At 36.7% G+C, this 19,250-nt stretch overlaps 1 protein-coding gene across 2 annotated transcripts in view; it reads left to right on the top strand.

The window, feature by feature from the left end:
- MYO1E (myosin IE) overlaps positions 1 to 19,250 on the top strand; it is a 224,827-nt gene that overhangs the window by 67,302 nt on the left and 138,275 nt on the right. Inside the window, exon 2 of one of the 2 annotated variants that reach the window (XM_012543770.3) lies at positions 14,665 to 14,808. The exons of the other annotated variant lie outside the window; for it this stretch is intronic. Within the exon in view, the coding sequence (XP_012399224.1) occupies positions 14,665 to 14,808 (144 nt within the window). The remainder of the gene's footprint in view (positions 1 to 14,664; positions 14,809 to 19,250) is intronic. 2 annotated transcript variants of the gene reach the window in all.

The following is a 19,250-nucleotide window of genomic DNA, read 5'->3' as shown; positions in this document are numbered from 1 at the left end:
TGGGTTGAGATTCAGGTAGGGATCACCCAAAAGCCAGGTGGCCCACCCTCCATAAAGATCTGAGGGGACACAGAGTCCTAGTACATCAATGTGGTCAGACCTCTACTACTTTTTAGAAAGATCAATTTGAGTTGAGTAGAGAATGGACTGAAGTAGGAAGAGGCTTGACACCTGAAGACAAAACTATCAGGTTGTATCAAGAGCCTGAGCAGGAGGTGATGAAAGCAGCAGGATGGCTGAAGTGTCATAGCACAAAAAGGGGGAAAGGGAAGAGAGAGTTGTTAGAAAGGTAGAATCTTGGGTCTCCTTCAACAAAGACTAGATTACCATTTGTTGTGTGTGCTGGAGAGGGGATATATTGCTTGGATGACATCTGAGGTCCGTCCAACTCCAAAAATCCTGTGATTCAATTCAAGAAATACTTTGCCCCACCCCATGCCTGACCCGCACTCTCAGGGATCAGCCAGAAGGACCTATCCAACACTCTTGCCAAAAACCTCACAAGGAATTCATTATCTTGCCCTCTTTTATTTAGTTCATTCATCCTCTGGTTGTAGCCCCTGGAAACGGGCCGACATGTTGGCCAGTTCAGATTACCCAGGTATCATAAGAGGGTAGTCTCGTGTGTGGATTAAGAAAAGACAGCCCCTCACACACATACTCAGTCACACTCCTCCTGCCCCCAGGCCGGGTGTTCATTTTGCAGCCGGACTTTCTATGGCCTCATTTGCAACTATAGTAATCCCACAATACAGTTGAGATTTTAATCACCCTGGTCAGGAAATTCATAGTGAAGGTTACTACAGCAACCTTAAGTCTGCTCTGGTAAGCATATTCCTTACAATGGGGCCTTTCATTGCTGCTCTCCCTAAACTGGGCAGTGAAACATGCTATTCAAAAAACAATGAGGCGGAATAGAATGGAAAGGAACTGGGCATTGTACTGCAGCCTCTAATGCCATATGTTGCATTTTGTCTTACTGTCCAAGCTTATTGCAAACGTTAATTCCATTTTCCAGTAATATGCTTTAAGGGTCTTCCTAACTCACATGCCTCCCATTTAGAGTATGTTACATTGAACTATTACCATAACACTTGCAATATTTCCTCTTAACCAAGGGAAATAATCAAGTGCATTTTAAGAAAAAAGGGCAAAAATTCTATTCAAGGTATTTGTGTGACTTTTTAAAAGTGGTGCCTTTTAAAAAGGGTGTCATAAAAATACATACCTTCAAAAAAAGGTACAGATGCATTCATGTATAAATTTCTTTCAACTAAATAACAGAATTTACATTGGATTTCCAGATTTTTTTAAAATTACATTTTCCCCTATAATGAAAAACGTTCTATTTCCTCCAAATGACACATAGGACCTTTCTGTGAAACAATTTGGGCTGACTTTTGAGTTTCTCATAAGAAAACATTACTGACCTTTCCAGGTTTTAGTTAATTATGTGAATTAGTACAAAATGTCTTCAGTGTACCAACTCCCAAAGAATCTGTGTGTGTGTGTGTGTGTGTGTGTGTGTGTGTGTGAAGTGCATTAGATTTAGTAGGAAAGAGAATTTTTTTCCCTCTTCTGCTTTTTCTTTAGAGCATTTATGGCATTTTATTTTATTTATTCATACTGCCTACTTTATAACCAAACAACTTTTCTCTGTTGTATCCTCAGATCTCTGAGGTTGCTTTTATTTCCTTCCTTCTTTAATGTTTACCTCATGTATAATTTAAATCATTTGTCTTTTATCTTCCCCAATCTCTCAAGCTATTTCACCTTCTCAGTCTCCTCAGAATATTTCCTTCTTGCTAGGTTCAATTTTTGAAAATGAAATTATATTGCTTTTCCTTTACTTCTAAAATGGAAATATAACCATTAGTTAGACTGCCCTTCCTCCCCTTTGCATTTTGCCTTTCATTCCTGATTCCCATGAACCCTAATTGATGTGCAGTCACTCCCAAATATCTGGGTGTTGGTTATTTGATTAGTAACTAATCTGTAGCCTTGGCATGTCTCCCAGGAAGGGATCCAGGTCAATTCAGCGTGAAGAACCTTGCTGCAGTGCAGAGAGCTCTAAGGAATCTGCTAGAGTTGTTTTGCCTTCTCTGCTCAGCTTTCTAGACTCAGAGAAATAGTGAAGGGAATCATTGTGGTGGGTTTCTAGTGTTGGATCCTAGCAGTGTTTGTCACCTAATGTGCAAATACACATGTGAGCCTTATAGGAATTCCATACAACTGAAAGACTGAAAGAAAATAAGCCATCAGTTATACATAGGTACTTTCTATGCAACAAATCTTGGACCAATCATATCAATTCTTTAGCTCTCAATTTCCTCAGCTATATAAAATAAAGGGAATTAGACTATATCAGGAATTTTTAACGTGGGATCCATGAACTTTAAAACTTTTTTTTAATAACTTTCAACATTAATTTTCCTTTGTACTCCTATGTATTTTATTGTATGCATTTAAAAATATTCTGAGAAAGGCTCCACAAAACCATGGCCTAAGACAGAATGTTGAGCCAGGGGACCACATGATCTCTGAGGTCACTTCTAGCTCCTAAATTCTATGATTCTATGACTCTACCCTTCTCCATATATGACACAGAGCACTCTGCTCCAAATCAATATTTCTCCTCAAATAGGTGACAGCCAGATTGGTCAGGGTTTGGGTATAAATTAGTTTCTGTATGTCTTGCTTTGAGGCAATCCGTAGTCTAATTGCCAGGTACTCTTTGACCTTTGCTAAGTTCTGCCTGCCTTCTGTTGATCATCTTCAATTTATCCCGTATATGTATCTAGTTTGTATATAGTTGTTTTCCTTAAGAATAGAGACCGGGTTTTAATCTTATTGTGCTGTAATAATCTTGAAGACTAATTCTGAAGGATCCTATTGCAGAAGGCAGGATTTAGGACAGCAAAGGGAGAGTGTCATAGTTCCCTCTATCTTTATGAACTAATCAGCAAGCATTTATTGAGTACCCACTAAATGTAGCCAGATCTTATTATAACCAATCAATAGACCATAAGTATTTCCCATGTGCTTTGCCTGTAAGGTATGGGGGCTAGCAAGAAATGAAATAATCTTTGTCTTTAAGGTGATAACATTCAAATTCTGTAGCAAGGACAAAAATATAGTTTACTATGGAGGTTTTGAATAAATCCAATTCAGTAAATATTTGTCAAATGTCTATTATAGGCAGGGTATTCACTTATGTGCTGGTTCCTTTTTTTTTTTTTTCTGAAGCAATTGAGGTTAAGTGACTTGCCCAGGGTCACACAGCTAGAAAATGTTGAGTGTCTGTGGCCAGATTTGAACTCAGGTCTTCCTGACTGCAGGGCTGGTGCTCTACTAGCTGCTCTACACTAGCTGCTTCTCGGGTGCTGGTTCTTTTTTTTTTTTTTTTTTTTTTTTTATTATTATTATAGTAACTTTTTATTGACAGAATCCATGCCAGGGTAATTTTTTTACAACATTATCCCTTGCACTCACTTCTGTTCCAATTTTTTCCTCCCACCCTCCACCCCCTCCCCTAGATGGCAAGCAGTCCTATATATGTTGAGTATGTCCTAGTATATCCTAGATACAATGTATGTGTGCAGATCCAAACAGTTTTCTTGTTGCACAGGGAGAATTGGATTCAGAAGGTAGAAATAACCCGGGAAGAAAAACAAAAATGCAAACAGTTTACATTCATTTCCCAGTGTTTTTTCTTTGGGTATAGCTGCTTCTGTCCATCACTGATCAATTGAAACTGAATTAGGTCTCTTTGTCAAAGAAATCCACTTCCATCAGATTACATCTTCATACAGTATCGTTGTTGACATATATAATGATCTCTTGGTTCTGCGGGTGCTGGTTCTTAAGGGTAAAAAGATGAAAAATTCCAGACAACCTGACTTCCATCAAGGACTTAACAATCTCCTGAATTTTGTGGTTTTTTGACGTTTTTTAGTTTTCATTTTTTAATATATCTCCAATTTACTCAACCTATCTGAGTGAGCCATCCTTGGTGAAGCCAATGGTTTCTCAGTTAAAAATGTCATTTTTGCTAGCTATTTCTTCTCTCCAGTGTGCTTGGGAATGGCTGGGGAGATCTCCCGAACTAGCAGTCCAGTCCCAAGAGGCTTGACTGGGCCCAGACTGAGTTTTGCTGGGCGGTCTGCCTCCCATTCAGGCAGCCATGTTGGCAGGAAGCAAGACACTTTGAGTTTTGGCTGGTGCTCCTGTTGCAAATACTTCTGTAGGTCAACCCCACTGGGGCGCATCAGCTTAGATCTTGTAGCCAGCCCTCTGTTCTGAAATGGATTACAGTTGGCAAACAGAAGCTTTGTCGTTCCCAAACTCCACAGGCTCCTTTTGGAAAAGTGAGTAGAATCAATGTGATCCTAGGCTGTGTCCAGTCACTGAAATCTAATAAGAATCATAAAAAGTCAAATGTAGATAGAGAAAACTTGTGGTGTGACTCCATGACACTGACTGGATCCATATGTCTGCAACTTGCTTATTGTTAGTAATGACTATTCTTCTCTGATCTCGTGTTTCTTCTACAGATTTTTCTTTTAGTTACTTCTCTCAAAAGACTATATTTGACAATCTCAAGGGCGTCTATATTTCATTTGTGCCTTTTCAATTCCTTTGTGTCCAAGACTGGGTCTTTAGAAGTTCTAATCTTTTGGAAGACCCTGATGTTTTTTGTAGAATCTGTGTAACTCATATCTTGGACCTCCAATTTGTTGAGAGAGTCAGAATATATCTCAGTTCATAGGATGTTCCTGACACAAGCTATGTGACCATAAGTAAATAGTGAGGCTCGGTTAAGTCATCTGTAAAATGGATCTAATAATGTCTGAAGTACCCATGTTATAATGTTGTTAAGCAGATATAATTAGATAATGTATGCAAATGCTATATAAATCTCAGTTTCGGGGAATCCCCCAACTTTTATATTTGTTAATCACTTCTTTAGTCAAGACTTTCTTGTGGTTTATAAATCTGAAATTATTTCCTGACTCCTGCATCTATGTGTTCTAGAGCTGAGAGTACTATACAACCTTCATTTTAAAATTTTTCCCACTTTCTGAAGAGTGTAATCTCATATTCCATATATGTTGTCTTGGCAAAAATTCTTTAAGTAATGAACCATAATCCAAATCAGTTCCAATTGATCAGTAATGAACAGAACCAGCTACACCCAGAGAAAGAACACTGGGAAATGAGTGTGGACCACAACATACCATTTATACTCTTTCTGTTATTGTTTGATTGCATTTGTGTTTTTCTTCCCAGGTTATTTTTACCTTCTTTCTAAATCTGATTTTTCTTATGTAGCAAGACAACTGTATAAATATGTATACATATGTTGTATTTAACACATACTTTAACATATTTAACATGTATGGGACTACCTGCTATCTAGGGGAGGAGATAGAGGGAAGGAGGGGAAAACTTGAAACAGAAGTTTTTGCAAGGGTCAATGTTGGAAAATTACCCATGCATATGTTTTGTCAATAAAAAAGCTATAATAATAATAATAAAGTCATGAACCATAAGAAAATGTTCCCTCATTTCCCATACCTATTGCAATTTCATTAACTAAAAGAAATGGTAGAAATTATTGGTGCATCCCTTTTTTATTTGATCTTCAATTCAGCGAATGTTTATTATACATCTCATATTCCAGGTATGCCAGGCACTGGAGATACAAAAACAAAATTTTAGCAGCATTTTTTTCTTTGGGAGATTCCATTCAAAAGAAATGCAACATAGTCACAAATAAATAAATTCAAGCTAGTTGAAAGAAGAAAAGAACTTAACCAGTTCTACTCATAATGGGAAGAAGGAAAAAAAAAAAAAAAAAAAATTGACCCTGAAGACTCATTCAAGTCTAGCTCCAACTTAATTTGGAGTACCTTGTGTGACTCCTCTGTCCTTTCTTCCATTCCCACTCAGCCCCTCTCGGGCTTTAGAGGAGAATTAGCCAGATAGAATAACTTTCATTCCCAGGTATCACTTCACCCAGCCCCAGGAAAAAAAAACCCATCTTCTATATACCAAGAAATTAGTTGAGGAAGTGGGAGAAAATTTTTAACTTCTTCTGAATGGAAGCCTTTTAGGAACTTTGACATCCCAATAATCTTTAAAGCTAAAAGGTCTCTAAGTAGAATGGCCTTATAGGAGATACCTCCTACAAAATAAGGACTGTTAGCAATATTTCATCCCTGTGGGTAATTTAATTTAAAACTAAGTTGTAGAAAGTGTTTAAACACCTCACAGCTCAATTTAAAAGCAATTAGAAGGTACCACAAAGAAAGCAGCTTGGTGCGTTAGACCTCTGGACTTGTAATTAGAAAGACTAATGTTCAAATTGTGCTTCAGATACTTACTAGCCAGGTGACTTTGGGGCATATCCCTGACTGTCAGTTTATTTGGAAATTGGGTGTATAGCACTTATCAGATAGGGTAGTTGTATCTTTGTTATTGCTTGTCTTTCATTTTTGAAAAGGACCTGGAAATCAGAAATATGATGCCTAAAAATGATTTAAGTGAAAGAGGGCTGGGCAATGTCACCAGCCTCCATTTCCCCTCTCTTTCCAGACTCAGTATCACTTCAAAAAAACTGAATCCAAAAAATGATAAAGCTAAAAAAAAGAAAACAACTGATTCAAAACTGAATGCCTTATCCCTTGTTGATTGAAACAAGAACTACCCTGTCTTTATAAGATAAAAAAGTAATAGGGAAGTAGAGCGGAGAAATTGGGGCTGCTTTATGGCCACAAAGGAAGTAGCAGCCCTATAGGACTTCTTCTACCCTGTGACTTAAACTGAAACAGCTGGAGTTTTGTGAAATGGTAATGTTTATAATGACGCAGCATTTAGGCTTTCAATTTTTTGTGGATGTAAGAAAAAAACTACTTGTAAGTTTGATCTTTGTAGATCATGGGAGTTAAGATTGGTGGGAAGTTAAGAGTATTTGTTGGGGTTTTTTTGCCTACTGAGGCACCATTGTTAATTAAAATTGTGAGGGTGGACTGAGATAATAGAATGTTAACCCAAAATTAGTGGTTTCAAGGAAATCAGAAGTGGAAAAGAGGAGAGGGAACTCATTCTAGACATGAAGGAAACCCTCTTTACTATATGTACATCTAGGCTTAAAGTTTTTTGTGTATGACCAGAATTTACTAGCTTTGCTGTGCACATTACTGTGTGTATGGGTCTGGATGAAGAGTAGAATAGTCACACACTGCTGAAGTCCGAATGTTCCAAGTATTGGTTTCTGTAACTGCTCTCCCCCTGCTGCCCCAGTTCCAGCACAGAGTATATCCTTTCAATGAGGGAATAATCATAGCTTTGTTGAATGATTCACCTTTCCTCTCCTTAGGTCACACCCTGGTAAACACACACCATTTAGTGACATTGCACCAATGAAAGTCAGCCAGGGAATCAGCAGAGGCTTTGGCTCTATTTTAAGGGCACCCACAATTGCCTTTACATGCCTTGGTGAAAGCTTGTTCTCAATGTATGGGGAAGAACTGACTCACATGGAGTACTGGCTGTACTTCATTTTATGTAATAGGTGTGTTCTTTCAAAATTGCCCAGAGATCAACAATTTTTTACATGTGTAATTATGCATTAAATATATATTAATCAAAGAAACTGTTCTGAATACTTTCTCCGAGACAGGGACTTTTAAGCTTTCTCTGTGTATCACGGATTTACTGGGATCAAGGCTATGGTTCCTCAAAATAATTTTTTAAAGATATAAAATAAGATAAAAAGGATTCTAAGGGAAATCAATTCTATTGAATTTGAGTTATCAAAATATTTTGAACCTTTGCTCTAAGTAAATGAATAATCAATTCCAATTTTGTTTTTTAAATTTAAATAGTCAATTTTCTTAATTTGATTCATCATATCATTAACTATTACCTATGAGACTGCCATGAAAAAAAAAAAACTTTAAAAAACAACTTAGAAATGACAATTAGAAGATGAGTTATAGAGAAGGGAAATAAAATCCCAAGATATTCTGAATCTATTTAGATATCTGGAAATAACAAATATTGTTTCCTATCTAACCAACATCTTTGAAATTTCCTCCCTTCGTTTTTGTTCCCCTATCTCTGTGGCTTTCCCCAATTCAATTGTCAGTCAGTCAATCAACAGAAGATTAAGCAACTCCTAAATACCAGCTAGGTGGTACAGTGGATAGAATCTGGAGTTAGGAAGACCTGAGTTCAAACCTGGCTCTGTGACCTGGCTCTGGACAAATCACTGAACTGTATTAACATTAATTTCTGGTTGGTAAAATGAGCTGATATAAAGAAGTGGAGAACCATTCCCATATCTTCCCATGAAAACCTCAAATGAGTTATATAAAGTGTTAGAAACAATTGAAAACAACTGAACAAAAGCAATGTGCTAAGTGCTAGGGATACAAAGACAAAAATAAAGCCCCTGCTCTCAAGGAGCTTACAGTCTAATAGGAGAACTTGCACGCAACTGTATAATACAATATATATGTAGAATAAATTGAGGATAATTTCAGGGAACGTACTAATTGTTGAGTGTCTTTGCTTTGGAAATGGTCTTGCTTCTGTATTTGTATCCCAATGCTTAGTACAGGGTTTGGTCCCATAGTAACATTTAATCAATACTTTTTTCTATGATTCATTTATCTGTTCATCATGCCTAGACTAATTGTGCTACATTTTTAGAGGACAACCTGCAATTATCCTTTCTTGCTTCTCAATCCAACTCTGAATCATAACTATTAGGGACTTAAAAGATCATATAGTATCACCTAGTGATCAGCAAACTATGGCCTAAGAGCCCAATATTGTCACCACTTATATGTATGGCCCATGGGCTAAAAAATAAAAAAAATAATAATAATAATAAAGTGTTTTGTATTTTTATAAAATTACATAATTAGTTTAAAAAAAATTTTTTTAATGTAAAAGCCACTTGAAGGCCATCAAAAACAGGCCAGATCTGGTCTGGAGGCCTTAGTTTACCAAATCTTGGATTGTAGATTATCCTTCATTTAAGTTATAGATACTAAAACCCAGCAAAATGAAGTAATTTACCCATTGCCCAAGGTCACACTATTATTCTTTCCAGAGTTAGTACTTTGACTTCTCTCTCCTCCCACAAGAATTCATATTTAATGAATGAATAAGTGGAAAGCATCTCCATCTACCAAGTTCTTATATGAGGGTGCTTTCCAGAGTCCTTGTCTGCTTACCTCATGACAGATGAGTCATTTTTCCCTAAGGAAAGTATATAGTCTTGGCTTCTCACAACCTTAAATTTTGACCATACATTGTACATAATGGACCAAATTTCTGCTTCAAGAAGTAGCAGAACATTCCTCTCATTACATCATATTGGATTGGCCTGATCTGGGTTGGACTGTTTACCCCTACACTAAGCATAAAACAGTGACGAGAAATTAAATGGTATATATTATATGTGCCATAAAAATTCAGAAGAAAGAGAAGTCAGAGTTAAGATAATAAGGGAAAAGTCTTGGAGAAGGTAGACCCTCTGCCCATGAGAATTCATAAAAGTACAAGGGAAAAAGAAAGATTATTCAAGTGTAAAAACTTCAGTTTCTGAAACATGGGAGAATGGGGAAGTAAATTAGATAAGATTTGAGATTTCCTTCCAGCTTTAGATTTAAAATTCCTCAAAGGATCAAAGAATTAGAATGGGAAAGGACCTCAGAAGCCAATTAGTCCATTCTCCCCTTCTCATATTATAGATGAGGAAACTGAGAGATCAGGCAGGTACTAACAAGTAGATTTGAATTCTGACTTTTTTGAGTAACCACATTGACTCATAGTAGTGATGCATCAGGCAAGACCCAGGTAAGGACAATTAAGCCAGAGGGTAGAGGAGTAATGAAAAATAAGATTAAGGAGGCCAGAAAGAATGAGTGAAGTATATGGTAGAAAGCCTCAAAAGCTAAGCAGAGAAATTTAGACAATGTCAAAGGAAGTAAGAAAGTATTAAATAATTTCTAACAGATTGGTGATATGATAAAAGTAATTTTAAGGAAAAGGGAATCTGGGAAGAGTTAAAGAAAGAATGAGTTCAATATATCTATTTCACCTAAATTCATCATTAGGTCAGATTATTTTTCCTCTCTGATTTTACTGTAAAAAGGACATTGATAGGACTGAAAGCTAAAAGATCACAAACCATGAAGACAAAAAAGACCAAAAAAAAAAAAAAAAAACATATTTAGTAATTAATGTTAATGCAAAAATATTAGCAAAGAAACTATATTAATGTGTCTTTTTAAAAGTTATTATAACTAAGCTATGGTCCTATCAAAAATGTAGGGATGGATTAACATTTAAATCATAGTAGTAATGAAAATTAAAATCACATTATTGTTTCAAAAGAGACATTAAAAAGCCTTTGATAAAAAAAAAATACTCATTTGTGTTCAAAACATGAAAAACCAGGATTAAAAGAATCTTTCTTTCATGTCTACAAATCACTATGAAATCACCTTGAGTATTGGTTTGGGGGCTACAAATAAATTTTAGAGAGTAGGTGAATTTACAAATATAGAATCTATAAATCAACTATTGATACAAAAAAATACAACTAATAGGTCATTCAAACTCTTGTCATTTGTAAGGAGGTAGAGTGATAAAATGGGAAAAGGGCTTTAGTTTGAGTCACAAGATAAATCCCATCACTGACATTTGCTACCAATATGATCTTGAGATGTTGTAGTTTCCCCTAAGATCTTTTACAGCCCTACATTTATGATTCTATATAAGAGAATCTTGATCATATCAAATTAAAAGGTTTTCATGCAAATAAAACTAATACAGGTAAAATCAGAAGAATTAAATAGATGAAATTATTTGAGTTAATTGGGACAAGTATTTAAATGCTATAAGGAATTCACACAAATATCTTGAATTACTCCCTATTAGAAAAACAAGTAGAAAGATTCTACCTGGTTTTCAAAAGAAAAAAAAAGTTATCTGGGACAGCTAGGTGGTGCAGTGGATAGAGCACCAGCCCTGAAGTCAGTAGGACTGATTTCAAATCTGACCTCAGACACTTAGCACTTCCTAGCTGTGTGAGACCCTAGGCAAGTCATTTAACCTCAATTGCTTCAGCTAAATAAATAGAAAGAAAGCTATCAGTGACTAGCCTGAAAAAAATGGCAAGTTATAATGTGGTCATACCACCATCTTAATTAGCACTTTCACAAATCAATGCAACAGATACAAAAATGCAAGAAAATTCATGTGGATTGTTGAAGATGGACACACTAAATCACGAGTCGAGCTGTGAAATAGTTCTTCTATTTGGACCATGATTAATTAGAATTATTCAAGATAATTTATTATATTATTCATAATTTATGAGACCCCAAAATCTCACTTGTGGGGCTTTATTCGAGGTTATTGACAGCATGAAAGATTTTTTTTTAACATTATGTTTTTTCATAACATTATTTGTCGTAAGGAAGAGTTGGAAATAAAATATGTATCCAATCATCTCAGCCCAAGTTTCCTCATCCTTAAAAGGAAAGAGTTTGACTTATACCCTCCTGAGGTCCCATCTATCTCATTCAATTCTATGAATATTTTTTAAAGAAAGGCAGGTCTTCCTGGAAAAACTTTTGAAAGTGGAGGTACCTCCACTTCCCGTTTTATCATTTGCCTTCTGAGGCTAGAGCTTGTGTTACTCATCCTTAATTTGAATATAGCCATTCCATTTCCCTTCTTTTCTAATCTGCCTTCATTTAGAAAACCCCTTAGGACTTGTTCTGTAATAAATGCTTGATTTCTAGCCTGAGTTTAACATTTTTAAAAAGGAGAATGACAGGATTTCAAAACAAAAACCCAAAAGTATCATCCCAATTTTTCCCCGTGCCCCACCCTTCTAAGTATGCTGCTCCTTTTTTCCTTCCTGAAGATGTGTCTAGGCTAGAAGAAACTACAGTGGCTACAGAGGTGTTGGGGAGCACACACAGTAAGGAAGGCTTATTGAGCCAACACCTCTAATAAAGCACTTAGAAACATGCAAGGCAAAATATGATCATTGAATACATTTGACATATTGATAATGTATTTATTGTATATATAATAAATATATCTGTTATAGATTTGCTACCGGTAGGTCCCAATTAGAAGGACTATGAACCCCCCAAGATGATTACTTGGATTTGAATTCACACTACTTGAAGTTATAATTACATAAAATATGGTCATTTATTTCCAGTCCAATGGAAATATGCCATATACATTTTTTGCATTAATTTAGCTATATTTTTACATTGAATAAGCTTCCTCTTGGGTGTTCAGTCATATTAATGTGGGAAAGATTCCAATCTTTGATTCCCAACCCCCCCTAATTAATGTAAATTACCCTTTGACTCACAAATCCTGGTCCCTTTGAATTCCAATAGAAAATCCGGACCTGTCCCAGCCCCATCCGGATCTGAGCCAACTTTGGGGCTACACCCAAAAGCCCCTCGAGCTAAGTCTCCTATTACAAAAGGGCCACGCTGGGAACCCCTCTTCCGCAGAGATTCCAAACATGGTAGCCATGTGAGGACTCTCTGTCCACTGGACCCTCTCTGTCCGGTGTCCTCCTTATCTCTACCTTCACCTATCTCCTACTTCTAAACTCAATAATAAACCTCTTTTATCAATCTAGCTCTCGGGCTAATAAATGCTTTTATTGGGGACTCGTGCTGCTACTAGACCTCATTTACCACCGTATCCTTGCGCCAAATCCAAGGGGGTTGAGGGGAGCTCTGTTTGACTCCCTGTACCCCAAACCTGCCACTAGACCTTAACTAAACCCTAATTTCATTTAGGTACCCCAAATCTAGCCCTCAACAATATAACCGATGATTTCATGTGTACTGTATGCCAGGCAACTGTGGGGGCCATAAAAATAAATAAATAAAGCCCCCTGTCATCAAAGAACTTATAATGGGACAGAATGGAGGAGGAGAGGGAAGACGAGCTGGACAAGATAAGTAAACATAAACTTATACAAATTAAACAAAAAGGGATTTAGAATTAGAGTTCCAATAACTGAGAGTATTGGAAAAGGTCTCCGTAAGTGCTGTCATTTGAGCTGAGCCTTGATTGAAACCAAAGATTTCAAAAGAAACATGAAAAACCAGCATTAAAAGAATCTTTCCTTCATATGATCAAAGCATCTATCTAAAAAACTATGAGGTAGCATTGTTTGTGAGGAAGAAAAAACCACAAGGTCAGAGGTAAAACTTAAGGATTCCAATTTCTTTTACAAAGTGCTGAGATGCTACTTAGAGAAATAACAAAAGAAAAAGAAATTGAAATCCCTTTATTCTCAAGTTCTGTAGCTCCTAGAGAACTCTAAAGCACCTAGGGAAGGAGTAAGTTACTGTCGTGAATGGTGATGTTAAGAATCTACATTAAGTCTAGGGGTTGACTTGGTATGCCAAAAAGCCAAATTATCAACTTCTGTCATCATAGAAATCTATAGAAGTCATTGTTTGCCTTATTTAAAAATTTCGCTGTGCTCTGTTATATAATAGCTGCTGTGATCTTATGTTGCCATAACATAATCTTTCCTTTGAATGTGTTTGCCTCAGGTGAAGGAGGGGATTCAATATGTTTAAGCAAACTCATAGTCCCCTCCCCTCTACTCACATTTGTTTGAGTTACCTGGGGGAAAGAAGATGTGCAAACATAGTTGTAATCACACTATTAGATTCTATATTTTAACATGTTTAACATATATTGAATTGCCTGCCATCTAGGTGAGGAGATGAGGGGAAAATCTGAAACACAAGGCTATGCAAAGTCAATGTTGTCAAATTATCCATGTATCTATATGGAAAATAAAAAGTTTTATTAAAAAAAAGTTAGAATGTGTTCTCCATGAGCCAATAAAAGACTATCAGTGTGGATTTTGCTCCTCAGTGGTATAATTCTCATGCATGACCTTCTTTAAATCTTCTATTAAGATTTCACCCAGCACATTGGAACTATTTCATCAATTCTTTAAAAGTTCTGTGGACCGAGGCAGCTAGGTGGTGCAGTGGATAGAGTGCCCACCCTGAAATCAGGAGGACCTGAGTTCAAATCTGGTCTCAGACACTTAACACTACCTAGCTGTGTGGTCCTGGGCAAGTCACTTAATCCCAAATTGCCTCGGTTTAAAAAAAAAAATCTGTGGACCACTCAGACTTTTAATCACTTTCAATGCTTGACTCAGTCTTTTTCCAATCATGTATTTCTTTGTTGATAACTTTTTAATGAAATGTAATGAAATTACCTCATCGGTAATATACTTAAGGAAATACACATGTACTGTTTGTGTTTGTTCTGTTTCCATAAGATCTTAGTGGCTTATGATTTTTAGCTGAAACTATATATTTGTATATAAAACACACTTGTTATAGATACAAATAAACAGAATTAGCAAAACTATACAGCATAGTGAGTGACACATGGCAAGTGCTTAAAGCTTTTTGTTATTCATTTATTTCGTTCACTAAAAAATTGTAAATAAGTCTTTGTGGGAAAGTTTAGGAAGTCAGAAAGTGATCACATCTTTAATTCCAGAAGAAAAATGTGCCTTCTTGATAATCACATTTGGTTTTTTTGGTCTGCTTGTTTTTTCAGGGAAGCAAAGGACATTATCGATACCACTGGCAAAGTCACAATGTTAAACATAGTGGTGTGGATGACATGGTGCTCCTATCAAAAATCACTGAGGACTCCATTGTAGAGAATTTGAGGAAAAGATACATGGATGACTATATTTTTGTATCCTTTGAAGGTTTGATCAGAATGTTTGTAAATGAAATTGTAAGGTCCAAACTATTGGAAAAAGGAAGGTAATGTTGAATTCTGCCCAATTTTCTTGATATTTAACAGAATAAACAGATTTCTTGGCATTCTACCTTAGTTAACTTTTATAACTATAAATTTATATTTTATAACTTTTGAGACTATTGTACTGGCCAGAAGAACCAGTAGGAGTAAACAGGGAGAAGTCACCTAGAATGCTACACCAAAATTTGTTCAGGAGTTCAGGCATATTCATTTCTTCATGATCCCATGGATCACAGCATGCCAGGTCCTTCCATTATCCATCGTCCCCCCAAAGACTGATCAAGCTCATTTCATTGCTTCCACGACCCTACCTATCCATCTCATCTTCTGCCATCCCCTTCTCTTTTTGCCTTCAATCTTCCCAACATCAAGATCTTTTCCAAAAAGTTCTGGCTTCTCATTATGTGGCCAAAGTATTTAAACCTCAATTTCAGCATTTGTCCTTCAAAAGAATAGTATGAATTAATTATTAATTAATAGTATGAATTAATTATTGACTAGTTTGGTCTACTTGCTGACAAAGGTATTCTCAAAAGTCTGCTTTTCAGTATAATTCAAAAATGTTGATTCTGAGATGCTCAGCTTTCGTTATAACCCAACTGTCATAGCCATATACATAACTCCTAGAAAAATTATAGCTTTGACTATCCAGATCTTTATCAGCAGCATGTCTCTGCTTTTTAATATGCTGTCCAGGTTTGCCATAGATTTCCCTCCAAGGAACAAGCATCTTTTAATTTAATGGGTGCAGTCTCTGTCTGCAGTGATCTTTGACTCCAAGACTATATATTAGAATAGATCTAACACTGCTTCCATTTTTTCTCCCTCTGTTTGCCAAGAAGTGATGGAACCAGTTGCATAAGCAAGCTTATAAAATTATTTTAATAATTCATTTAATTTTAATGACAGAAATTTTACCCTGCGTGGCACTTTTGTGATGTCAAGTTACATGTATAATGTTAAGGTTCAAATACTTTATGCACAATAGTGCTCAAGAAACTAATATTTTCTTTAAAATATACATTTTATTATGCCCTTTATCTTGAAATAATTTCTCCCCTCCCTCTTAACTTCTCTTTTGGCAAAGAATAGCAATTAAGTAAAAATCTTCAATTCAATGATTACATTTACCAATGTATGTACAATATCATGTCCTGATGGTTCTCTGCCTTTCTGCCATGAAGGAGTGTTTCATTATCTGTTCTCAAAGACCTTTGCTGCTTTTTCAGTGATTTGAACTTAAGGCTTCCTTTTAGCAATATTTTCATTTATGTCAGAAATGAAAGTCATTATGTGCATTTTTCTCTTGCTTCTACTTGTTTTATGCTGCAAAAGGTCATAGAAGTCTTCTCATTTTTCTCTTATTTTCTTATTTGTTACTCCTCACCACAATACAATATTCCATTGCATTCATTTACCGATTTTTTTCAGCCTCAATCCATATATATATCCACTTTGTTTTTAGTTTTTGGCTACCACAATACTGTTACTATTTGGTATATAATATAATTCAAGGTCATAGCTGTAGAGTTGGTAGAGACCTTAGAAGACCAATCCCCTCGTTATTTATAAATGAAGAAACCAAGAATCAGTGAATTTAAGTGATTTGGCCACAGTTAATGAACAAAGGAGGCAGGATCTTAATCCAGATTTTCTGATTCCAAATCCGGGGCACTTCCTACTCTGCTTCATAGCTTTTTAAAGAAACACAAGAAATTCACTTTTCAAAGTTGGGGTGTGGGAGTAAAAGCAATCAATTCTGAGGGCTTCTTAAGAACTTTTTCCATTCACAACCTCTTTTTGCCTGAGAAATTTTTATGCAACCCTGGGGATATAGGTATATAACATAAATATACAAATCAAATTTTTACTTATTTACTTATAATAAATTATAATTTCACACCCCGCACATTCAGTTATACATTCCCATATGGGGTCATGACCTATAGTTCAAAAAGCTTTGGCCTAGAGCTTACAAAGGCTTTGTTTTCAGCCTGATCTCAGCTGGTTTTAATCTAGAATCATGTCAGAAAAGTCATGGGTTTTCCTAATTTTCCCATGAAGGAGCATTCAGATTCCCCTCTCCTAGTGCTGCTAGGAGAGAAAAAATATTGGAATCATGACAGAAAGAGTCTCTTCTGCCTAACAGACAGACATAACCTTGTTAATAGCCTTCCAGGTTTGAAAAAATTTTTTCAAGGAATTAACAGATTTTTTTTTTAAGTTCAAGAACAAATATGTACATTTTTAAAAGACAGATTTGCATGGAATTTTGGGGGGATTAGTTTTTCAAAAATTATTTCATACCAAAAAAAATGCCAATTTTTCCACATTCTTATCCTAAGGAAACCTCAGCTGCAAATGTATTCCAAGGAATACCTAAAATTCTTGTCTTTCTTTGTATTTCACTTTGGGCATGCCAAAGGCAACTTTTAAAAATTTTTGTAAAAGCAATGTAGAATTTCAATATGAACTTGGGTTACCTTCATTATATAGATGACTAGCTACAGCTAGCATCCTGGGATTGGGACTGGGTCCCAGATGTGCTCCAGCATCCAAGCTGGTACAATTCCTTTCCCTAGGGTCATCCCTTCCCAAAGCCAGATTTGAGAGGCTACCCTCCCAACCCCCAATCCCACCGCACTGTGCTAATTTGGCCCACCTGGCTACCATCTGGATGTCACAAGATCCCACTTGCCCCAGGATGAGAGATGAACTGGCTGCTCTGGACAACCAGATCATGTGGAACACCAGTTGGGAACGTCGGTGTCCTGTTAAAGGTGGTTCACAGGACATCCATGCTGAATTTTGTAGTCACTATCTGCTGCCCTCTCTTCCCACTGCATCTTCTGTGAACCTCATTCTCTTGTGATGCTATGGACCTGATGAGTCAGAGGGCCTGATTTTTAATTTAATTTAGTTCTTGTGTGATTTTGGACAAGTCCCTCCTCCCATCCCCCCAGTTTCTCCATCTGAAAAATTAGGGAGGCCATTATAACTCTTAATCTGTGGTTCTATGATCTTTAAAAACTTAAAGTGATCTAATGATAATCAGTCCTTAATTTCACCCTGACTCTTTCCTAGGTGTTACCAAGCTTAGGTCTTGATTTGCTTTATTCCATGGTCAGGACTCTTTTCTGTTTCTTAGTCAATTTTTGCCCATTTCATGATATGCTCCTGGAGAACAAGGAGCACTATCCCAAGCTTCTTATGCTGGCATGTAGGACTTGATCACTGGCTTTCCACACCAGGGTGACCTAGTGTGGAAGTTCTGTGCCAGGGTTTTGGGTCTTACAGTTTGCCTTCTGTTCTGGGGCTGGAGGCCTCACAGCTGGCCTGCTGCACCACTGGCCTGCTGAGCCAGCATCAAGGGGCTGATTTGTGCTGTACCTAAGAACTTCCTACTGGCTTGCTCAGACACCATCTGCACTGACTGTCCTTCCCTTTTACCCAAATAAGACAGACCTTTCCTGAAGTCCTTCTAAACTATCTTAAACTGGAATATTGTTTCACTGCTTTTGGTGGGTTCTTTCGCTCCAGAATCCATTTAGAAGCTTGAATTAGTGTTTTCAAGGAAAACTGGGGAAAGAGCTCAAGCAACTTAATGGCTTCTCTCTGCTATCTTGGCTCCACCACTTGATTTGTGTTTTTTCCCCAAAAAACTGAAATTTGCCTGTTTATATTACCATAGTGGCCACTTACACAATGGTCTTCCTACAGTTTTGCCTGTATTTCCGTGTTGTATCCTGAAAGGACATTTGCAAGTCAGCTGTTTGGAAATGGAAATACATTTTCTCATATATCTCTCGTGGTTAAATTCTCAGAACAGCTATAAAAGCAGTATGTCAGCTACAATTATGGATAGCTCAGCAAAAGGGAATACTGGATGACAGGATATGTGGCTCCTCCGAACCCCCACAGTCTCATGCAGTAGCCACAGTGATGGTTATTCTTATAGTGAGAAGGAAACTGGGGTAGCACCTCCTTTCCCAACAGTAATTATCCCCCCCAAGGAGATCATAAGTTTCTTGAAGTCAGGGGCTGGTATTATTTATCTTTGTATTTCACGGCCTCTTCTACCCCTCACCATAACTTCTGGCACAGTGCCTTAAAATTTGTGAACTCTCAATAAATATTTCCTGATGGATTGTTTATCATGACATTCTCTTTGAGTTTACACAGCAGGATGGAAACCATGATTCATTTCTGTGGGCTAAAGTATGCAACTTGGTTTTAATTGCCTAAGCTTCTGCTGACTAAGAATGTATTCACCAGTGTGTACCCATGTTAGAGTTAAATTCTCAATGAAAAAGAGAATGAGTTTTTTGAGCACTATTGACATTTAGGGGGGAATTGTACTGATTCATTTTGAA

The sequence above is a fragment of the Sarcophilus harrisii genome, chromosome 2, assembly GCF_902635505.1.
Source record: "Sarcophilus harrisii chromosome 2, mSarHar1.11, whole genome shotgun sequence".
Lineage (NCBI taxonomy): Eukaryota > Metazoa > Chordata > Mammalia > Dasyuromorphia > Dasyuridae > Sarcophilus > Sarcophilus harrisii.
The sequence above is the reverse complement of the archived record's forward strand: the minus strand, read 5'-3'. Positions and strand labels throughout refer to the sequence as shown.